The sequence below is a fragment of the Corythoichthys intestinalis genome, chromosome 3 (assembly GCF_030265065.1).
Source record: "Corythoichthys intestinalis isolate RoL2023-P3 chromosome 3, ASM3026506v1, whole genome shotgun sequence".
NCBI lineage: Eukaryota > Metazoa > Chordata > Actinopteri > Syngnathiformes > Syngnathidae > Corythoichthys > Corythoichthys intestinalis.
This window is the reverse complement of record NC_080397.1, coordinates 56,968,392-56,984,645: the sequence shown is the minus strand read 5'-3', so window position 1 is coordinate 56,984,645 and position 16,254 is coordinate 56,968,392. Positions and strand designations below refer to the sequence as shown.

At 41.3% G+C, this 16,254-nt stretch overlaps 1 protein-coding gene across 1 annotated transcript in view; it reads right to left on the bottom strand.

Annotated features, from left to right (window-relative positions):
* Positions 1-16,254, bottom strand: part of myo1ha (myosin IHa) — a 60,958-nt gene that overhangs the window by 27,255 nt on the left and 17,449 nt on the right. The window contains exons 2-10 of the mRNA XM_057832459.1: positions 13,434-13,568; positions 13,238-13,353; positions 12,975-13,173; positions 12,802-12,882; positions 3,040-3,219; positions 2,864-2,962; positions 2,676-2,792; positions 2,527-2,598; positions 2,314-2,433 (exon numbers count right to left, since the gene is read on the bottom strand). Coding sequence (XP_057688442.1) covers positions 2,314-2,433; positions 2,527-2,598; positions 2,676-2,792; positions 2,864-2,962; positions 3,040-3,219; positions 12,802-12,882; positions 12,975-13,173; positions 13,238-13,353; positions 13,434-13,568 — 1,119 coding nt within the window. The remainder of the gene's footprint in view (positions 1-2,313; positions 2,434-2,526; positions 2,599-2,675; positions 2,793-2,863; positions 2,963-3,039; positions 3,220-12,801; positions 12,883-12,974; positions 13,174-13,237; positions 13,354-13,433; positions 13,569-16,254) is intronic.

Below are 16,254 nucleotides of genomic sequence, written 5' to 3'. Positions count from 1 at the left end.
GAGAAGAGAAATTCTCTTAATTAAAAAAGGAGTTAGACTTGTACAGCACCGTTCGGGCACTCAAAGCACTTTGACACTATAATCCTTATCTACCTGCATGTGACACAACAACGTGGGTTCAGTGTCTTCCTCAAGGAGTTGAACTCACAACCTCTGGGTTGGGGAACGGCTTCTCCACCACTGAGCCACGCACGGGCTCAGATGCACTGTGCTCGATGTGACGTGGCACATAAATGGAAAGCAACTTTAGAAACAGCGTGTAGCAGCGATGAAGAAAATTTATTATATTTTGGTTCATTTAATAATTTATATTTCTTTCATATTCCAAAAAAACCCTTCCAAATCGCAGACATGTTGCCTGTGAGCCAGTAGTTTTAGCGAGACTTTGTCAGCCAGCGTGTTGCCTGTTTTGATGATGTCATCAAAAAGAGGACTAAGGTTCTTCACACTATTTTGTGCTAAACTTTCAGTCTTCGAAATAAAAAACCGATAACGCATTTGTAGCAGCTGATCGTTTTCGGCGCCGAATTTTTAGTCACATCTCTAATTTTTACATTGAACAAGATGAACCAGATGTTATTTAATTATTTGACCAATTATAATATTTTCTCAGATTTTGGCATGAGATGAATTAAGATGTGATTGGACATGTGAGAGCAGACACTACTCTTTCTTACAATGAAAGAATCTTGAAAACCCAAAATGAGCAATTGCTGACTAAAAGATCAAATTGAGAAATATTTGTGACTGGCACAATATAAGGTTGATCCGCGAGATCAGTAAAAGAGGCAGCTTTGAGCTAAGTTGAAGAAATATAATATTTTGCTTATCCATATCTTTTACTGAGACATTACTGAGATCGTGACTCCAATTAAGAGATAAAATTGAGACGCATTTGAGATCGACAAAAGTACTCATAGTTGTCTCTTGGTGAGATCTTGAAAGGAGACAACTGTGAGACTTCATTGAAAGGAGACAACTGTGAGACTTCATTGAAAAATCGTGCCAGTAGAACTATTCTCAAGACCTTCTCATGTAATGCTCATATGAGACTTATTTCTCGTGAGACAAAGTTGCAAAACTGAGAAAACCACACTGTCTCGATTATTGCTGATTCATTTCCCAGAGATGTAAATGAGACATGATCAAGATCTCATCTTCAATTTTGCTTTGCCATGGGATATTTTTATATTTTCTCGGAATTTTGCACAAGATGAATTCAGGTGTGATTGCACATGTTAGAGCAGATATTACGCTTTTACAATGAAAGAATCTCAAGAAATTGAAATCAGCAATTACAGTCTGGAAGGAGTTCAAATTGAGAAATATTTGTAACTGGCATATGTCTATTAAGGGCCGCTTGGCATGATCAGGAAAGGAGGCAGCTTTGAGACAAGTTTAAGAAATAAAATACTTTGCTCATCCATATCTTTCACTGAGAGATGACTGAGATCCTGAGTACAAGTAAGGGAGATCAAATTGAGACGCGTTTGTGATCAACACAAAAGCTCATAGTTGTCTCTTGGTGAGATCTTGAAAGGAGACAGCTGTAAGAAATTATTGAGAAATCGTGCCACTGGAATTATTTCTCAAAACCTTCTCACGCAATGCTCACTGTGAGACTTATTTCTCATGAGACAAATTTGAGAAAACTGAGAAAACCACTCTGGTCTCAATCGTTGCTCGATTGATACTGATTCACTTCTCGGAGATGTAATGAGACATGAACGAGATCTCATCGTCAATTTTGGTTTGCTATGGGAACGCTACGAGTTAGATTTAGTGTGTGATGATCACTCAGCACAGAGAGTTTAAGAGGACGCTTGCCGTTAGCAATGGCTTGATGTTAACACGAACGTGAATGCTATGCTAACGCTACGAGTTACAGTTAATGTGTGATGATCACTTGGCACAGACCTTTAAAGGATAAAGCAACATTGCATATTCTCTCTTCTTGCCAAATAAAAAAGACTCATCTTAACTGGAGAGGACACTAGCAGGTGAACTGGGGGGGGGGGGTGTAGCACGTCACATGAGTGACACAACCAGACACACATTGTGAACATGTGACAAAAACTGGGGCATTTACGTCTCATTCTGGACGAAAACTTGCATTCGTGTCGTTATGTTTTAGTCTCCTAATAAACGTTTTTAGTTCGTTTCGTCATCGTCATAAAAAAATTGTTCATTGATGAAATATTTTCGTTATCGTTGACGAAAGCAACACCGCAACTCATACAAATATTTATCTTTTAAGAACTACAAGTCTTTCTGTCAGTGGTTCCCTTTAATGTTCCGTTTTTACTAGCTCACAGTGTTCTCCATGGACTCATTTATCCTGTTAACCAGCCAGGTGAAGGTATGTCCATATATAGCCTTGGCCAAGGCATCCCTCACATAGATGGCGTGATCCAAGGTAAATGGACTGAGCACCTTAAGGGGAAGGCACATGTTAATGAGCCAATGCCATGTTTGCGTTATGCAACAATTTGTTGAGGAATTGATTTGAAAAGTCCTGGTACACACCTGGTCTGTTTTAGCTTCAATCTTCCTGTATGTTAGACCTTCTTGTAGACTGTGAGCATCAACTGCAAGAAGCTGTAATAATAGGAAGTTAGATTTTCTGTTTTTGTCACCAGGCTTGAAATCGTGATCATTTTCTATTTATTTCTTACATTTGAGACCCAGCGCAACTCTGCATTTTTGTTGTTAAGTGTGGCATGACCTTTACTGTCAGGCTCAAACTTAATATTGCCCAGGTGAAGAACGCTCGCAACAATCCCAAACAAGTGCTGCACACAATTTACAAGACTGTGAAAGCGATTACTTGAAATCAAAGCATCAGTGAGATTGCTTAACTTACACTAGTGTTGATCGCATCGATGTCAATTATTTGAAGTGCATTTTTGACTGTCTTCCAGTCATTTTTGTCATTGATGGAAGGCACAACAGCACACTCTCCCTGTTGGAGAACAGGCAACGACAATTTGCAAAGGTGCGGTTACAGGACGCCAATGTAGACGATTTTATTGCACATACCTGTGTCAGGTAGCTGTAATGCTGGCAGTCTCTCTCCAGGCCCAGCTGCTGCAGCAGGTCCTCTTCTCCCCCCTCCAGAAGCTGGTAGAAAATGTGAAAGTTTCTCTCTCCATGGTTCTGATGCACCACCCTTGACTTCTCAAGCAGGTAGTTCAGGATGTGGCCACCCACTGCATCACCCTATTGTACATGAAAAATAGCATTTCCACTTCTTTCGCAAGTAACAAACTACATCATAGGTGAACAATTCTGTAACCCTCTCAGTTGTCTCATTTAAGGATAATAATGATGGCACTGACAAGTTTTGTATTATTATTTGTATTATTAGTTTCAGTTCCAGCTTGATGACTGTAATTGACACTATTGCCCCGATTAAGACAAAAACTTTGTCAAGAAAGAAGAGATCACCCTGGAGAAATGCCACACTAGCTTTAAAACAAAAGCAAGATTGTAGACGAGCAGAACGCAGATGGCGAAAAAACAAACTCCTAGTTTTTTATATCTACAAAGAGAGTCTTCGCAAATACAACCAGGAACTGAAAAATGCTAGGCAGTCATATTTTTCAGAGATCATTAGTAGAAACACCAACAACACTCGCACACTATTTTCTGTTGTTGACAAACTGACAAACCCACAAGCATCAATACCTCAGGAATTGGCATCTGAGGTGTCCTGTAATGATTTTACAGCATTCTTTACACACAAAGTACTAAAGATTAGACAGACAGTGTGCAACTCCAGATTACCAATTGTTACACTAAATGCCTCCCAAAATGTCCCCCACGTCAATCTTAGACAGTTTAGCCTCTTGGACTATGCCACTTTAACAGAAATTGTGTCAAAATTAAAGCCCACAACATGCTGCCTTGACATCCTTCCTTCAAACTTTTTCAAAACTGTTTTTCATTGCATAGCCCCAGACATACGTACTTCAGATTATAAATACTTCTCTCCAAACAGGAGAGTTTCCACAGACTTTAAAAACTGCAGTAATAAAACCTCTCCTAAAAAAACCTAATCTGGATGCCTCAACCATTAGTAATTACAGGCCAATATCAAATCTGACATTCCTGGGGGAAATTATCGAAAGGGTTGTGTTCGAACAGATCCAGACTTTTATGATGCAAAACAATCTTTTTAACTCATTTCAGTCTGGATTTCAGCCACAACACAGCACCGAGACAGTGCTTATCAAAGTCCTAAATGATATTCGTCGGAATACCGATGCAGGCAAATCATCTGTTCTGCTACTATTGGATCTCAGCGCCGCATTCGACACTGTTGATCACAACATACTACTCAGCAGATTGGAACAGTGGGTAGGGCTAACTGACACTATTCTTCAGTGGTTCACATCCTATTTACATGATTGGGATTTCTTTGTATCAATCGGAAACCATCAGTCAGAACGAACCAAATTCACGTGTGGAGTCCCTCAAGGGTCAATTCTTGGACCGCTCTTATTTAACATCTATATGCTTCCCTTAGCTCAGATTATGGAACAGTATGACATCTCCTATCACACCAATGCAGATGACACACAACTGTACATTTCTGTGTCCCCACATGATTATAGTCCCTTAGTCTCCCTGAGTAAATGCATTCATCAAATCAATGAATGGATGTGCCAGAATTTTCTCCAGTTAAATGTGGAGAAGACAGAAGTGATCATTTTTGGGCCGAAAAAGGAAAGGTCAAGGATAACCAGGCACCTTAGCACAATGTCACTTACAGCTAAAAATCAAGTCAGAAACCTTGGCGTAATTATTGACTCAGACCTCAAATCTGATAGCCATCTAAAGTCCGTCACTAAATCTGCTTATTACAACCTAAAAAAATATAGCCAGAATTAAGGAGCTTCCGACTCAACAAGACATGGAAAAACTTATGCATGCATTCATTTTCAGCAGATTGGACTATTGCAATGGTATATTTACGGGTCTTGATAAAAAAAATCATTCAGGAAGCTGCAGCTAGTACAGAATGCTGCAGCCAGAGTCCTCACAAATACAAGGAAGTTGGACCACATTACACCGGTTTTGAAATCGCTACACTGGCTTCCAGTGAGTCAAAGGATAGACTATAAAATACTACTGGTCGTCTACAAAACACTTAATGGCCTTGGACCAAAATACATGCTTAATTTGTTAGATTCCTATGAGACATCTAGACCCCTAAGGTTGTCTGGAACCAGTCTCCTGCATGTTCCAAGAACAAGAACCAAAGATAAGACCTTCTGGAGGAAAGTTCTGTGGTCAGACGAAACAAAAATCGAGCTGTTTGGCCACAATGCCCAGCAATTGGAGGAGAAAAGGTGAGGCCTTTAACCCCAAGTACACCATGCCTACCGTCACGCACGGTGGTGGTAGTATTATGCTGTGGGGCTGTTTTGCTGCCATTGGAACTGGTGCTTTACAGAGAGTAAATGGGATAATGAAGAAGGAGGTTTACCTTCAAATTCTTCAAGATAACCTAACGTCATCAGCCCGAAGATTGGGTCTTGGGCACAGTTGGGTGTTCCAACAGGACAATGACCCCAAACACACATCAAAAGTGGTAATGGAATGGCTAAATCTTTTTCTTTTTCTTACTTTTCTTGCTGCTTCGCTACTGTGCAGACGTCTCTCTGCTTTGCTCCTGCTTCTCAAGCTTCAATCATCTTTTTAATCATTTTTAAACACCTCTAAATTACTCAGGAGGTCTTGGAATTATCTTTTAATCATGTTTATATTCAAACAAAGGCTTTTTGAGCATTTTTGAGCCTTTTAAAGTGCTTTTTTGTCGTTACTGGAACACAAGTCTGCCTTATCGGAGCTGAGGAATTCGGCTAACGAAAGCTAAGTAGCTGCAACATGCCTCCCCTGTCAATGGATGATTACCACAAACTGCTCCAGAAGATAGCAGTACTGGAAACAAAAATCTACCGGCTTGAAGTGAATATGGAGGTAAACGGACAGCTCGGGAATGAAACCACTCTGCCGATCTCCCAAAACAGCGAGTGGGAGCGGACCCATAGAATGCAAACAAACACCATCGAGACTCAACGGGACCCTGGCAGAACCCAGCACTGGCAGATTTACGATGAAAAGGAATGGCCACCTCTGCAGAAGAATGCGTCATCTACTCCGGCACCAGAAGGAAAATTATCACAGATCAAGGCAACAACAAAGGCTCAAAGCAAAGTGCCTCAAGCTGCTGGAATTCTACTGGAAAATAGATTTACGCCACTCTCCGAGACTCCTGACCCAGGGAAAGTTGGAACACCCAGCTCGAAAGAGAGGTACGATGCTAATGCATGTGCTAGCAGGCGACAGAGAAAGCGACCCAATGGGCCCCGCACTCTGATAGTGGGCGACTTTGCTGTGAATGGGATGAAACACTTTTGTAGCAACAATACCAGAGTATGTTGTTTAAACAAAGCTACGGTGTCTGTTATCTCTGAACGTATCCTGAGCATTGCTGCTCAGCATCCAACAGCCACTAGTCTGATAATACACACAGGAGCCCTCGATATTGCGAAGCAAAAATCAGAGCTTTTAAAGCAAGACTTCACTGAACTGATAAACAAAGTCGGAACTTTAAATACTGAGGTGTTTTTCAGTGGACCCATACCCGCGCCCAGGCTGGGGGATGAAAGTTTCAGCAGAGTGATGATGCTTAACAAATGGCTCAAAGCAACATGCGCTGGACAATCGATGTACTTCATTGACAATTTCAACATATTTTCAGGGCGCAGGCACCTCTTTAAGAATGATGGCCTTCACCTAAATAAGTCAGGAGTGCGGTTACTAAGCAGCAGCATGTTTTATCTCTTGAGGCACAGACAGTCTGCTTATCTCGAGGAAAGGAGGCAAGCTGTCCCAAAACATCGGATAAACATGATGGCTGGGATGAGTGCTGAATCAGACAGTGTGCACGCAGGATCAATCTCTCCTCCAAAAATGGAGCCGATAGTCGCTGAAGGGGAAGTGACTAAGCTAGCCCCGCCAGGCTGTGACCAACCCTCCTCTGCTGAGGCTCCACTGCCTCAACGGAAGGAGACCCTGGTAGCAGGTGATCGACCCCCTTCAGACGAGACTCAAGAAGTGGCTCCATCAGCTCAACAGGAGGAGAACGACCCGACCGTGCAATCCTCTGCTGTCGAGGCCCCATCCAGCACCAAATCCTCGCACTCCAAGACGCCACCATGCCGCCGACTCCAGGCTAAGGCCCCATCCAGCCCCAAATCCTCACACTCCAAGACGCCACCACGCCGCAGACTCCAGGATAAGGCCCCATCCAGCACCAAATCCTCACACTCCAAGACGCCACCACTCCTCCGACTCAGTCAGGCTAAGGCCTCATCAAGGCCTAAATCCCCACAGTCCCGGAAGCCACCCCGCCGACGACTTAGTTTGGATGGAATAATGAGTCAACCTGATTGGGACTCCATGGGTCTAGATAGCAAGGTTAACCAGTCTCTTGATCTCCTCAAGTTCATGTCTTCGTTTCCACCCTGTACCTGCCACACCCGACAGGTGCCAGGGGAAGATGGCAACAAACCAACCAGCCTCCACTGGAATTCTCTCGGGGCAAAGCCAAAGCACTACAACTCTGGAACTACACGGTATTATCCTTCTATGGAGGGAGCCATGTTTGCGACACCAATATGATGTGCACCGGGTCCAGGCTGTGAAAACATTACAAAGACTTTTCTGTCCCAGCAAAAGCCGGGGCCTTATGGAGTACAGTATGTATGCTCAACAATCCCAGTGGTGATAAACAACAAAAAAAGGGCTAGACTGGTGAGAAATAAAAAACGTTCAATAAATTCTGCCAACCTGTTAAACATAGTGTGTCATTCCCAAAGCTCACCAGTGAATCCAGTCTGGCATCTCCAATTGGCTCTGCTAAATATTAGATCTTTAGCTGACAAATCTTTCTTAATTAATGATTTTATCTGCAAACATAACCTTGACATGTTGTTCCTAACAGAAACTTGGTTAGATCAAGATAAGAGTTCGACAGTTCTGATCGAGGCAACCCCCGCAAACTTCAATTTCTTTAGTGCGCCAAGAACCCATAAGAAAGGAGGTGGGGTTGCCAGTCTGATCAGGGACAGTTTTCAATGCACGAATATTTCATGTGGTCAGTTTGATTCCTTTGAGTATATTGTCATTCAGCTAAAAAGCCCTTGCAGAGCTGCCTTGGTAACAATTTACAGACCACCGAAGTATAACACAATGTTTTTTGATGACTTTACCAAAATACTGTCTTCCGTGTGCATGGACTTTGATTGTGTTGTTTTAGTGGGTGACTTTAACATTCATGTTGATAATCCTGAAGAAGGATGTGCTAGAGAGCTTTTAAATATTTTGGATACATTTGGTTTATCTCAGCATGTCACAGTTCCAACACATAACAGAGGGCACATACTGGACTTAATAATATCCAAAGGTCTTAACATCTCTGAGGTCACAGTGAATGATGTTGCTCTGTCTGATCACTACTGCATTATGTTTAAAATGACCACCCCTGTCCATCCTCTGAAAAGGGAAACAGAGTTTATTAGGAAGCGTTACATAAGTGATAACACATGTGCGTTATTCACACAGGCCTATGCCTCATTATTAACCCCTACAATAGCTCCAGTGGAAGAACTTGTAAATAGTTTCAGTTCCGGTGTGATGACTGTAATGGACACTATTGCCCCGATTAAGACAAAAACCTTGTCAAGAAAGAAGAGGTCACCCTGGAGAAATGCCATACTAGCTATAAAACAAAAGCAAGTTTGTAGACGAGCAGAACGCAGATGGCGAAAAAACAAACTCCTAGTTTTTTATGATATCTACAAAGAGAGTCTTCGCAAATACAACCAGGAACTGAAAAATGCTAGACAATCATATTTTTCAGAGATCATTAGTAGAAACACCCACAATACTCGCACACTATTTTCTGTTGTTGACAAACTGACAAACCCACAAGCATCAATACCTCAGGAATTGGCATCTGAGGTGTCCTGTAATAATTTCGCAGCATTTTTTACACACAAAGTACTAATGATTAGACAGACTGTGTGCAACTCCGGATTAACAAATGTTACACTAAATCAGTACTTCTCAAATAGTGGGGCGCGCCCCCCCAGGGGGGCGCAGAGCGATGCCAGGGGGGGCGCATGTGACCTCGGGGAACATGCTTTTTTTTTTTTTTACTACTGGTACTGGAATAAAGTGTACTTGCACATCCACTCAGTGGGTGGCAGTGGCGCTCTCATTTTCAGAGTGCGCGCAGTATTTTTGAACTAAGGAAGAGCACTCAGAACGCACAGAAAACAGATATGAAGAGCAGTGCGCCGCCGCCGTTCTCGAAAGCCGTTTTCCGACCGGACTCACGCAGCGACCCACTGTCTTGTCCGGCCGGTTCTCACGTCGCCGCCCGAGAAGTGCCATTTTTGGCTTGGGATCGTCACGACGACCGCCCTCACCTACGGTTCTACCTCGGCCGCCGGGAATGCCCTTTTTTCGTGCCGTTTGACTTTTAGCTTTGACTTTTAATACAGTGGGTAATGAGGAAAGACCACTGTTTACTGTGTCTAAAAATAATTATAGCGGACAGCCAGACGCCAAAACAATTAAGACGCCACTTAAAGACATTAGACCCCAATCTCATTGATAAGCTTGATTGTTTTTCAGCGAAAACGCCCGAATATTTCCAACAATCGTCCTGTTTTGTCAGTGTAATATCAGTAAACCAATTAGCATTGTTAGCATGCTCATTGCAAGATAACTCCACACCATTGCAAAGGAGGTACAAAAATAAAAACTGTCCTTCTGTCCAAGGACACTTTTTTTTTCTTTTTCTTTTATTCAGTTTTGTTTTTCCGATCAAATTTTTTGGCATATTGTCCTCATGAGTGAATGTTTCTAATCAATTTTAATTTGTTATTATTTGCTGATTTTATTACATTTTATTTTTCTTTATCAAATGGTCAAAAATGTAACTTGAGTGTATTTTTTAGTTTGGATGGGACTTTTTTTTTTTTTTTAATTCAGGCAAATTGATGCGTCTTCTGTTACAAACAAAACAATGTTAATAAAGTTCTACTTTATTATAAGTTGATCTGTTACTTTTTTTCGTTATTAGGAAAAAAAAGGACACAATGTTAGGCAGATGCGTATTTATAATAGTAATTTTATAGACAAATGATACTATTTACAGTGGTGGCAGAGAGTTTGGGGGGGCGCGAAACATTTACGTCTTCCTTGGGGGGGCGTAACAGAAAATAATTGAGAAGCACTGCACTAAATGCCTCCCAACATGTCCCCCACGTCAATCTTAGACAGTTTAGCCTCTTGGACTATGCCACTTTAACAGAAATTGTGTCGAAACTAAAGCCCACAACATGCTGCCTTGACATCCTTCCTTCAAACTTTTTCAAAACTGTTTTTCATTGCATAGCCCCAGACATACTTCAGATTATAAATACTTCCCTCCAAACAGGAGAGTTTCCTCAGACTTTAAAAACTGCAGTAATAAAACCTCTCCTAAAAAAACCTAATCTGGATGCCTCAACCATTAGTAATTACAGGCCAATATCAAATCTGACATTCCTGGGGAAAATTATCGAAAGGGTTGTGTTTGAACAGATCCAGACTTTTATGATCCAAAACAATCTTTTTGACTCATTTCAGTCTGGATTTCGGCCACAACACAGCACCGAGACCGTGCTTATCAAAGTCCTAAATGATATTCGTCGGAATACCGATGCAGGCAAATCATCTGTTCTGCTACTATTGGATCTCAGCGCCGCATTTGACACGGTTGATCACAACATACTACTCAGCAGATTGGAACAGTGGGTAGGGCTTACTGACACTATTCTTCAGTGGTTCACATCCTATTTACATGATAGGGATTTCTTTGTGTCAATCGGAAATTATCAGTCAGAACGAACCAAATTCACGTGTGGAGTCCCTCAAGGGTCAATTCTTGGACCACTCTTATTTAACATCTATATGCTTCCGTTAGCTCAGATAATGGAACAGTATGACATCTCCTATCACGCCTATGCAGATGACACACAACTGTACATTTCTGTGTCCCCACATGATTATAGTCCCTTAGTCTCCCTGAGTAAATGCATTCATCAAATCAATGAATGGATGTGCCAGAATTTTCTCCAGTTAAATGTGGAGAAAACAGAGGTGATCATTTTTGGGCCAAAAAAGGAAAGGTCAAAGATAAGCAGCCAACTTAGCACAATGTCACTTACAGCTACAAATCAAGTCAGAAACCTTGGCGTAATTATTGACTCAGACCTAAAATTTGATAGCCATCTAAAGTCCGTCACTAAATCCGCTTATTACCACCTAAAAAATATAACCAGAATTAAGGGGCTTCTGACTCAACAAGACATGGAAAAACTTATGCATGCATTCGTTTTCAGCAGATTGGACTACTGCAACGGTATATTTACAGGTCTTGATAAAAAATCAGTCAGGAAGCTGCAGCTAGTACAGAATGCTGCAGCCAGAGTCCTCACAAATACAAGGAAGCTGGACCACATTACACCGGTTTTGAAATCGCTACACTGGCTTCCAGTGAGTCAAAGGATAGACTATAAAATACTACTGCTCGTCTACAAAACACTTAATGGCCTTGGACCAAAATACATGCTTGACTTGTTAGATTCCTATGAGACATCTAGACCCTTAAGGTCGTCTGGAACGGGTCTTCTGCATGTTCCAAGAACAAGAACCAAGCAGGGTGAGGCAGCATTTAGTTATTATGCTCCTCACCTCTGGAACAAGTTACCCGAAGGTCTGAAGTATGCTCAAACCGTTAGCTCATTTAAATCAGGGCTAAAAACGCTTTTGTTTAGCACTACATATCCATAACTGTCTATATATTTCAATCTACCTGCCTTCTATTCCTCTTGTGCTTATCTCCATTGCTGATTTCAATGATTGTTATTAGTAGTAGTTTTTGCTTTATTTCTATTTTTGTTTTATTTTTATTTATTTATTTTTATTCTGTGATTAAATGCAATCTTTTGTCTTGGTTTTTACGTTGTGTTGATTTAAATGTGATTTTTATGGTTTTCATGTGATGTAAAGCACTTTGAATTGCCTTGTGTTGAATTGTGCTATATAAATAAATTTGCCTTGCCTTGCCTTGCCTAAATCAGGCTAGAATTAAGGTTTTCGAATGGCCTTCCCAAAGTCCTGACTTAAACCCCATTGAGAACTTGTGGACAATGCTGAAGAAACAAGTCCATGTCAGAAAGCCATCAAATTTAACTGAACTGCACCAATTTCTTCAAGATGAGTGGTTAAAGATTCAACCGGAAGCTTGCCAGAAGCTTGTGGATGGCTACCAAAAGCGCCTAATTGAAGTGAAAATGGCCAAGGGACATGTTACCAAATATTAGCGCAGCTGTATGTATATTTCTGACCCAGCAGATTTGATCACTTTTTTCTGTTCACCCATAATAAAGTCATAAAAGAACCAAACTTCATGAATGTTTTTTGTGACAAAGAAGTATCTGTTCCAATCACTCTATCGGAGAAAAATCTGAGTTGTAATAACTGGAAACGCAAGAGAGCCATGACATTATGTTAAACTTTTGACCACAACTGTATGTGTTTGGTCTTATTAGTGTCCCGTCCCCAGCAAAAAGTGTACATGCAGGTTACTCTGTTACAGCTTATCATCCCTACCAGTGTTGAGACCAAACCTACACCCTTGCTTTGTAATATCTTTAATCTTTGAACTCCTCTCACCTCACTATCAAACTGAATGTCCATATACTTCCCAAAGCGACTTGAGTTGTCATTTTTCAGTGTTTTGGCATTTCCAAAAGCCTGCAGAGAGAGACAATTACATCAGATATGCAAGCCTGACCTGTTTTGTGGAATTTCATCACAGCATAACACAGTATCAAGTTAAATAAGACCTCCAGGACAGGGTTGGACATGAGCATCTTGTCCCTGACAGTGTTTAGTAGAGCAGTACTTGGACAGCTGACTGCATAATATTGTAGAATCTTTTTGGAGGCTTCCGTCTTCCCCGCACCGCTCTCTCCTGAGATGAGGATGAAGTGATTGCTGAACTCAGTCAGCATGGTGTGGTAGGCGTTGTCGGCAAGAGCGTAGCTGCAGTAGTTACAATGTTAGGTGAAGCATAAACTGCATTTATTATACTGTCGTTCACACTCACATGTGAGGTGGAAGCTCAAAAAAGTTCACTCCCATGTATACATCCATCTGTTTCTTAGTGTAGATATCCAACTCCTTATAGGGGTTTACAGATACCAGTAAAGTACCAATGTAGGTCTAAAAGAGGCAGTCAAAGTTGCAGAACAGTAAGTTGAATTAAAAAAAAAAAAAAAACTTGCAGTCAATATCCCACTCACATAAATGAGATCCTTGCTGAAGCGTTTCTTAAGATTGTTGAGGAATGCCAATTCCGAGGTCTCATCCAGGAGAACAAAGTCTTGAATACCTACCTGCTCCCTAGCATTAAGGGCGCCCTCCATGTCCATCTCCACCTGTGCAACACAGAAAACTTTATTGCCAAGAGTGATAGTGTCTCTAATCCACCTTGTACAGTTAATGTCACACAATCTTGTACCAAATGAACAATAATACAAGCACTCCAGCAAGTACTGGAAATATAACTACCGTAATTTCTGGACTATAAGGCGCACCTGACTATAAGCCGCCACCCACCAAATTTGACATGAAAACGGCATTTGTTCATAGATAAGCTGCACTGGACTATAAGCCGCAGCTGTCCTCAATTGTATTATGGGATATTTACACCAAAAAATATTAACTGGTACAGTGCCTTGCAAAAGTATTCGGCCCCCTTGAATCTTGCAACCTTTCGCCACATTTCAGGCTTCAAACATAAAGAGATGAAACTTAATTTTTTTGTCAAGAATCAACAACAAGTGGGACACAATAGTGAAGTGGAACAACATTTATTGGATAATTTAAACTTTTTTAACAAATAAAAAACTGAAAAGTGGGGCGTGCAATATTATTCGGCCCCTTTACTTTCAGTGCAGCAAACTCACTCCAGAAGTTCAGTGAGGATCTCTGAATGATCCAATGTTGTCCTAAATGACCGATGATGATAAATAGAATCCACCTGTGTGTAATCAAGTCCCCGTATAAACGCACCTGCTCTGTGATAGTCTCAGGGTTCTGTTTAAAGTGCAGAGAGCATTATGAAAACCAAGGAACACACCAGGCAGGTCCGAGATACTGTTGTGGAGAAGTTTAAAGCCGGATTTGGATACAAAAAGATTTCCCAAGCTTTAAACATCTCAAGGAGCACTGTGCAAGCCATCATATTGAAATGGAAGGAGCATCAGACCACTGCAAATCTACCAAGACCCGGCCGTCCTTCCAAACTTTCTTCTCAAACAAGGAGAAAACTGATCAGAGATGCAGCCAAGAGGCCCATGATCACTCTGGATGAACTGCAGAGATCTACAGCTGAGGTGGGAGAGTCTGTCCATAGGACAACAATCAGTCGTACACTGCACAAATCTGGCCTTTATGGAAGAGTGGCAAGAAGAAAGCCATTTCTCAAAGATATCCATAAAAAGTCTTGTTTAAAGTTTGCCACATGCTACCTGGGAGACACACCAAACATGTGGAAGAAGGTGCTCTGGTCAGATGAAACCAAAATTGAACTTTTTGGCCAAAATGCAAAACGATATGTTTGGCGTAAAAGCAACACAGCTCATCACCCTGAACACACCATCCCCACTGTCAAACATGGTGGTGGCAGCATCATGGTTTGGGCCTGCTTTTCTTCAGCGGGGACAGGGAAGATGGTTAAAATTGACGGAAAGATGGATGCAGCCAAATACAGGAACATTCTGGAAGAAAACCTGTTGGTATCTGCACAAGACCTGAGACTGGGACGGAGATTTATCTTCCAACAGGACAATGATCCAAAACATAAAGCCAAATCTACAATGGAATGGTTAAAAAATAAACGTATCCAGGTGTTAGAATGGCCAAGTCGAAGTCCAGACCTGAATCCAATCGAGAATCTGTGGAAAGAGCTGAAGACTGCTGTTCACAAACACTCTCCATCCAACCTCACTGAGCTCGAGCTGTTTTGCAAGGAAGAATGGGCAAGAATGTCAGTCTCTCGATGTGCAAAACTGATAGAAACATACCCCAAGCGACTTGCAGCTGTCATTGGAGCAAAAGGTGGCGCTACAAAGTAATAACGCAAGGGGGCCAAATAATATTGCACGCCCCACTTTTCAGTTTTTTATTTGTTAAAAAAGTTTAAATTATCCAATAAATTTTGTTCCACTTCACAATTGTGTCCCACTTGTTGTTGATTCTTGACAAAAAAATTAAATTTTATATCTTTATGTTTGAAGCCTGAAATGTGGCGAAAGGTTGCAAGGTTCAAGGGGGCCGAATACGTTTGCAAGGCACTGTAACACTTCATTTGACAATGACATCATAAGACTGTCCTGAGACCAAATGAACCACCATTAAGCTTTGAACCAATTGGGTGCAAAGCATTATTGTTTGTAAAAGCTTCATTTGGCCATCACTGCTCCCTTGGGGGAGACAGTCAACCTCTGCTGCCACCTGCTTTCAACACTGTTGTCATCCAACATTCCTCCTAGCATGCATTGAGGCGCTACAGTTTCATTAATTGCTAGTTATGGTATTTGGTAACATTTTCTTGGATAGTGGTGCCATAATACTGTCATATGACAGTCATAATTATTACATGAGAATGTCATAAGCATTAATGAGTTCTTATAATAGAGGTCTGTTAGTGTCATCCAGCAAATTATCTCACTTTTGAATGGCCGTAAAAGATCTGAGCTGGACATAAATGGAGCTAGTGAAATAATATGCCACATGACACATATTGACATATCTGTCATAAGCATTCAGTAACGCCCATGACAGTGTCATGTCATAATTATGATGTTCTTATGACAGTCTTATGATGCCGCTGTCAAATAAAGTGTTACCTATTAACCCAAATAAATCAACAAATAAGCCGCACTGGACTATAAGCCGCAGGATTCAAAACGAGGGGAAAAAGTAGCGGCTTATAGTCCGAAAATTAGGGTAGTTTTAAAAAGTGGTAATGTGTCTGTCTGTCTGTCAAGCCATCCATCCATCTCAAGTGCAAACTGAGACAGACTAGGAAAAATTAAAGGGGTAAAGTGAACCAATGAG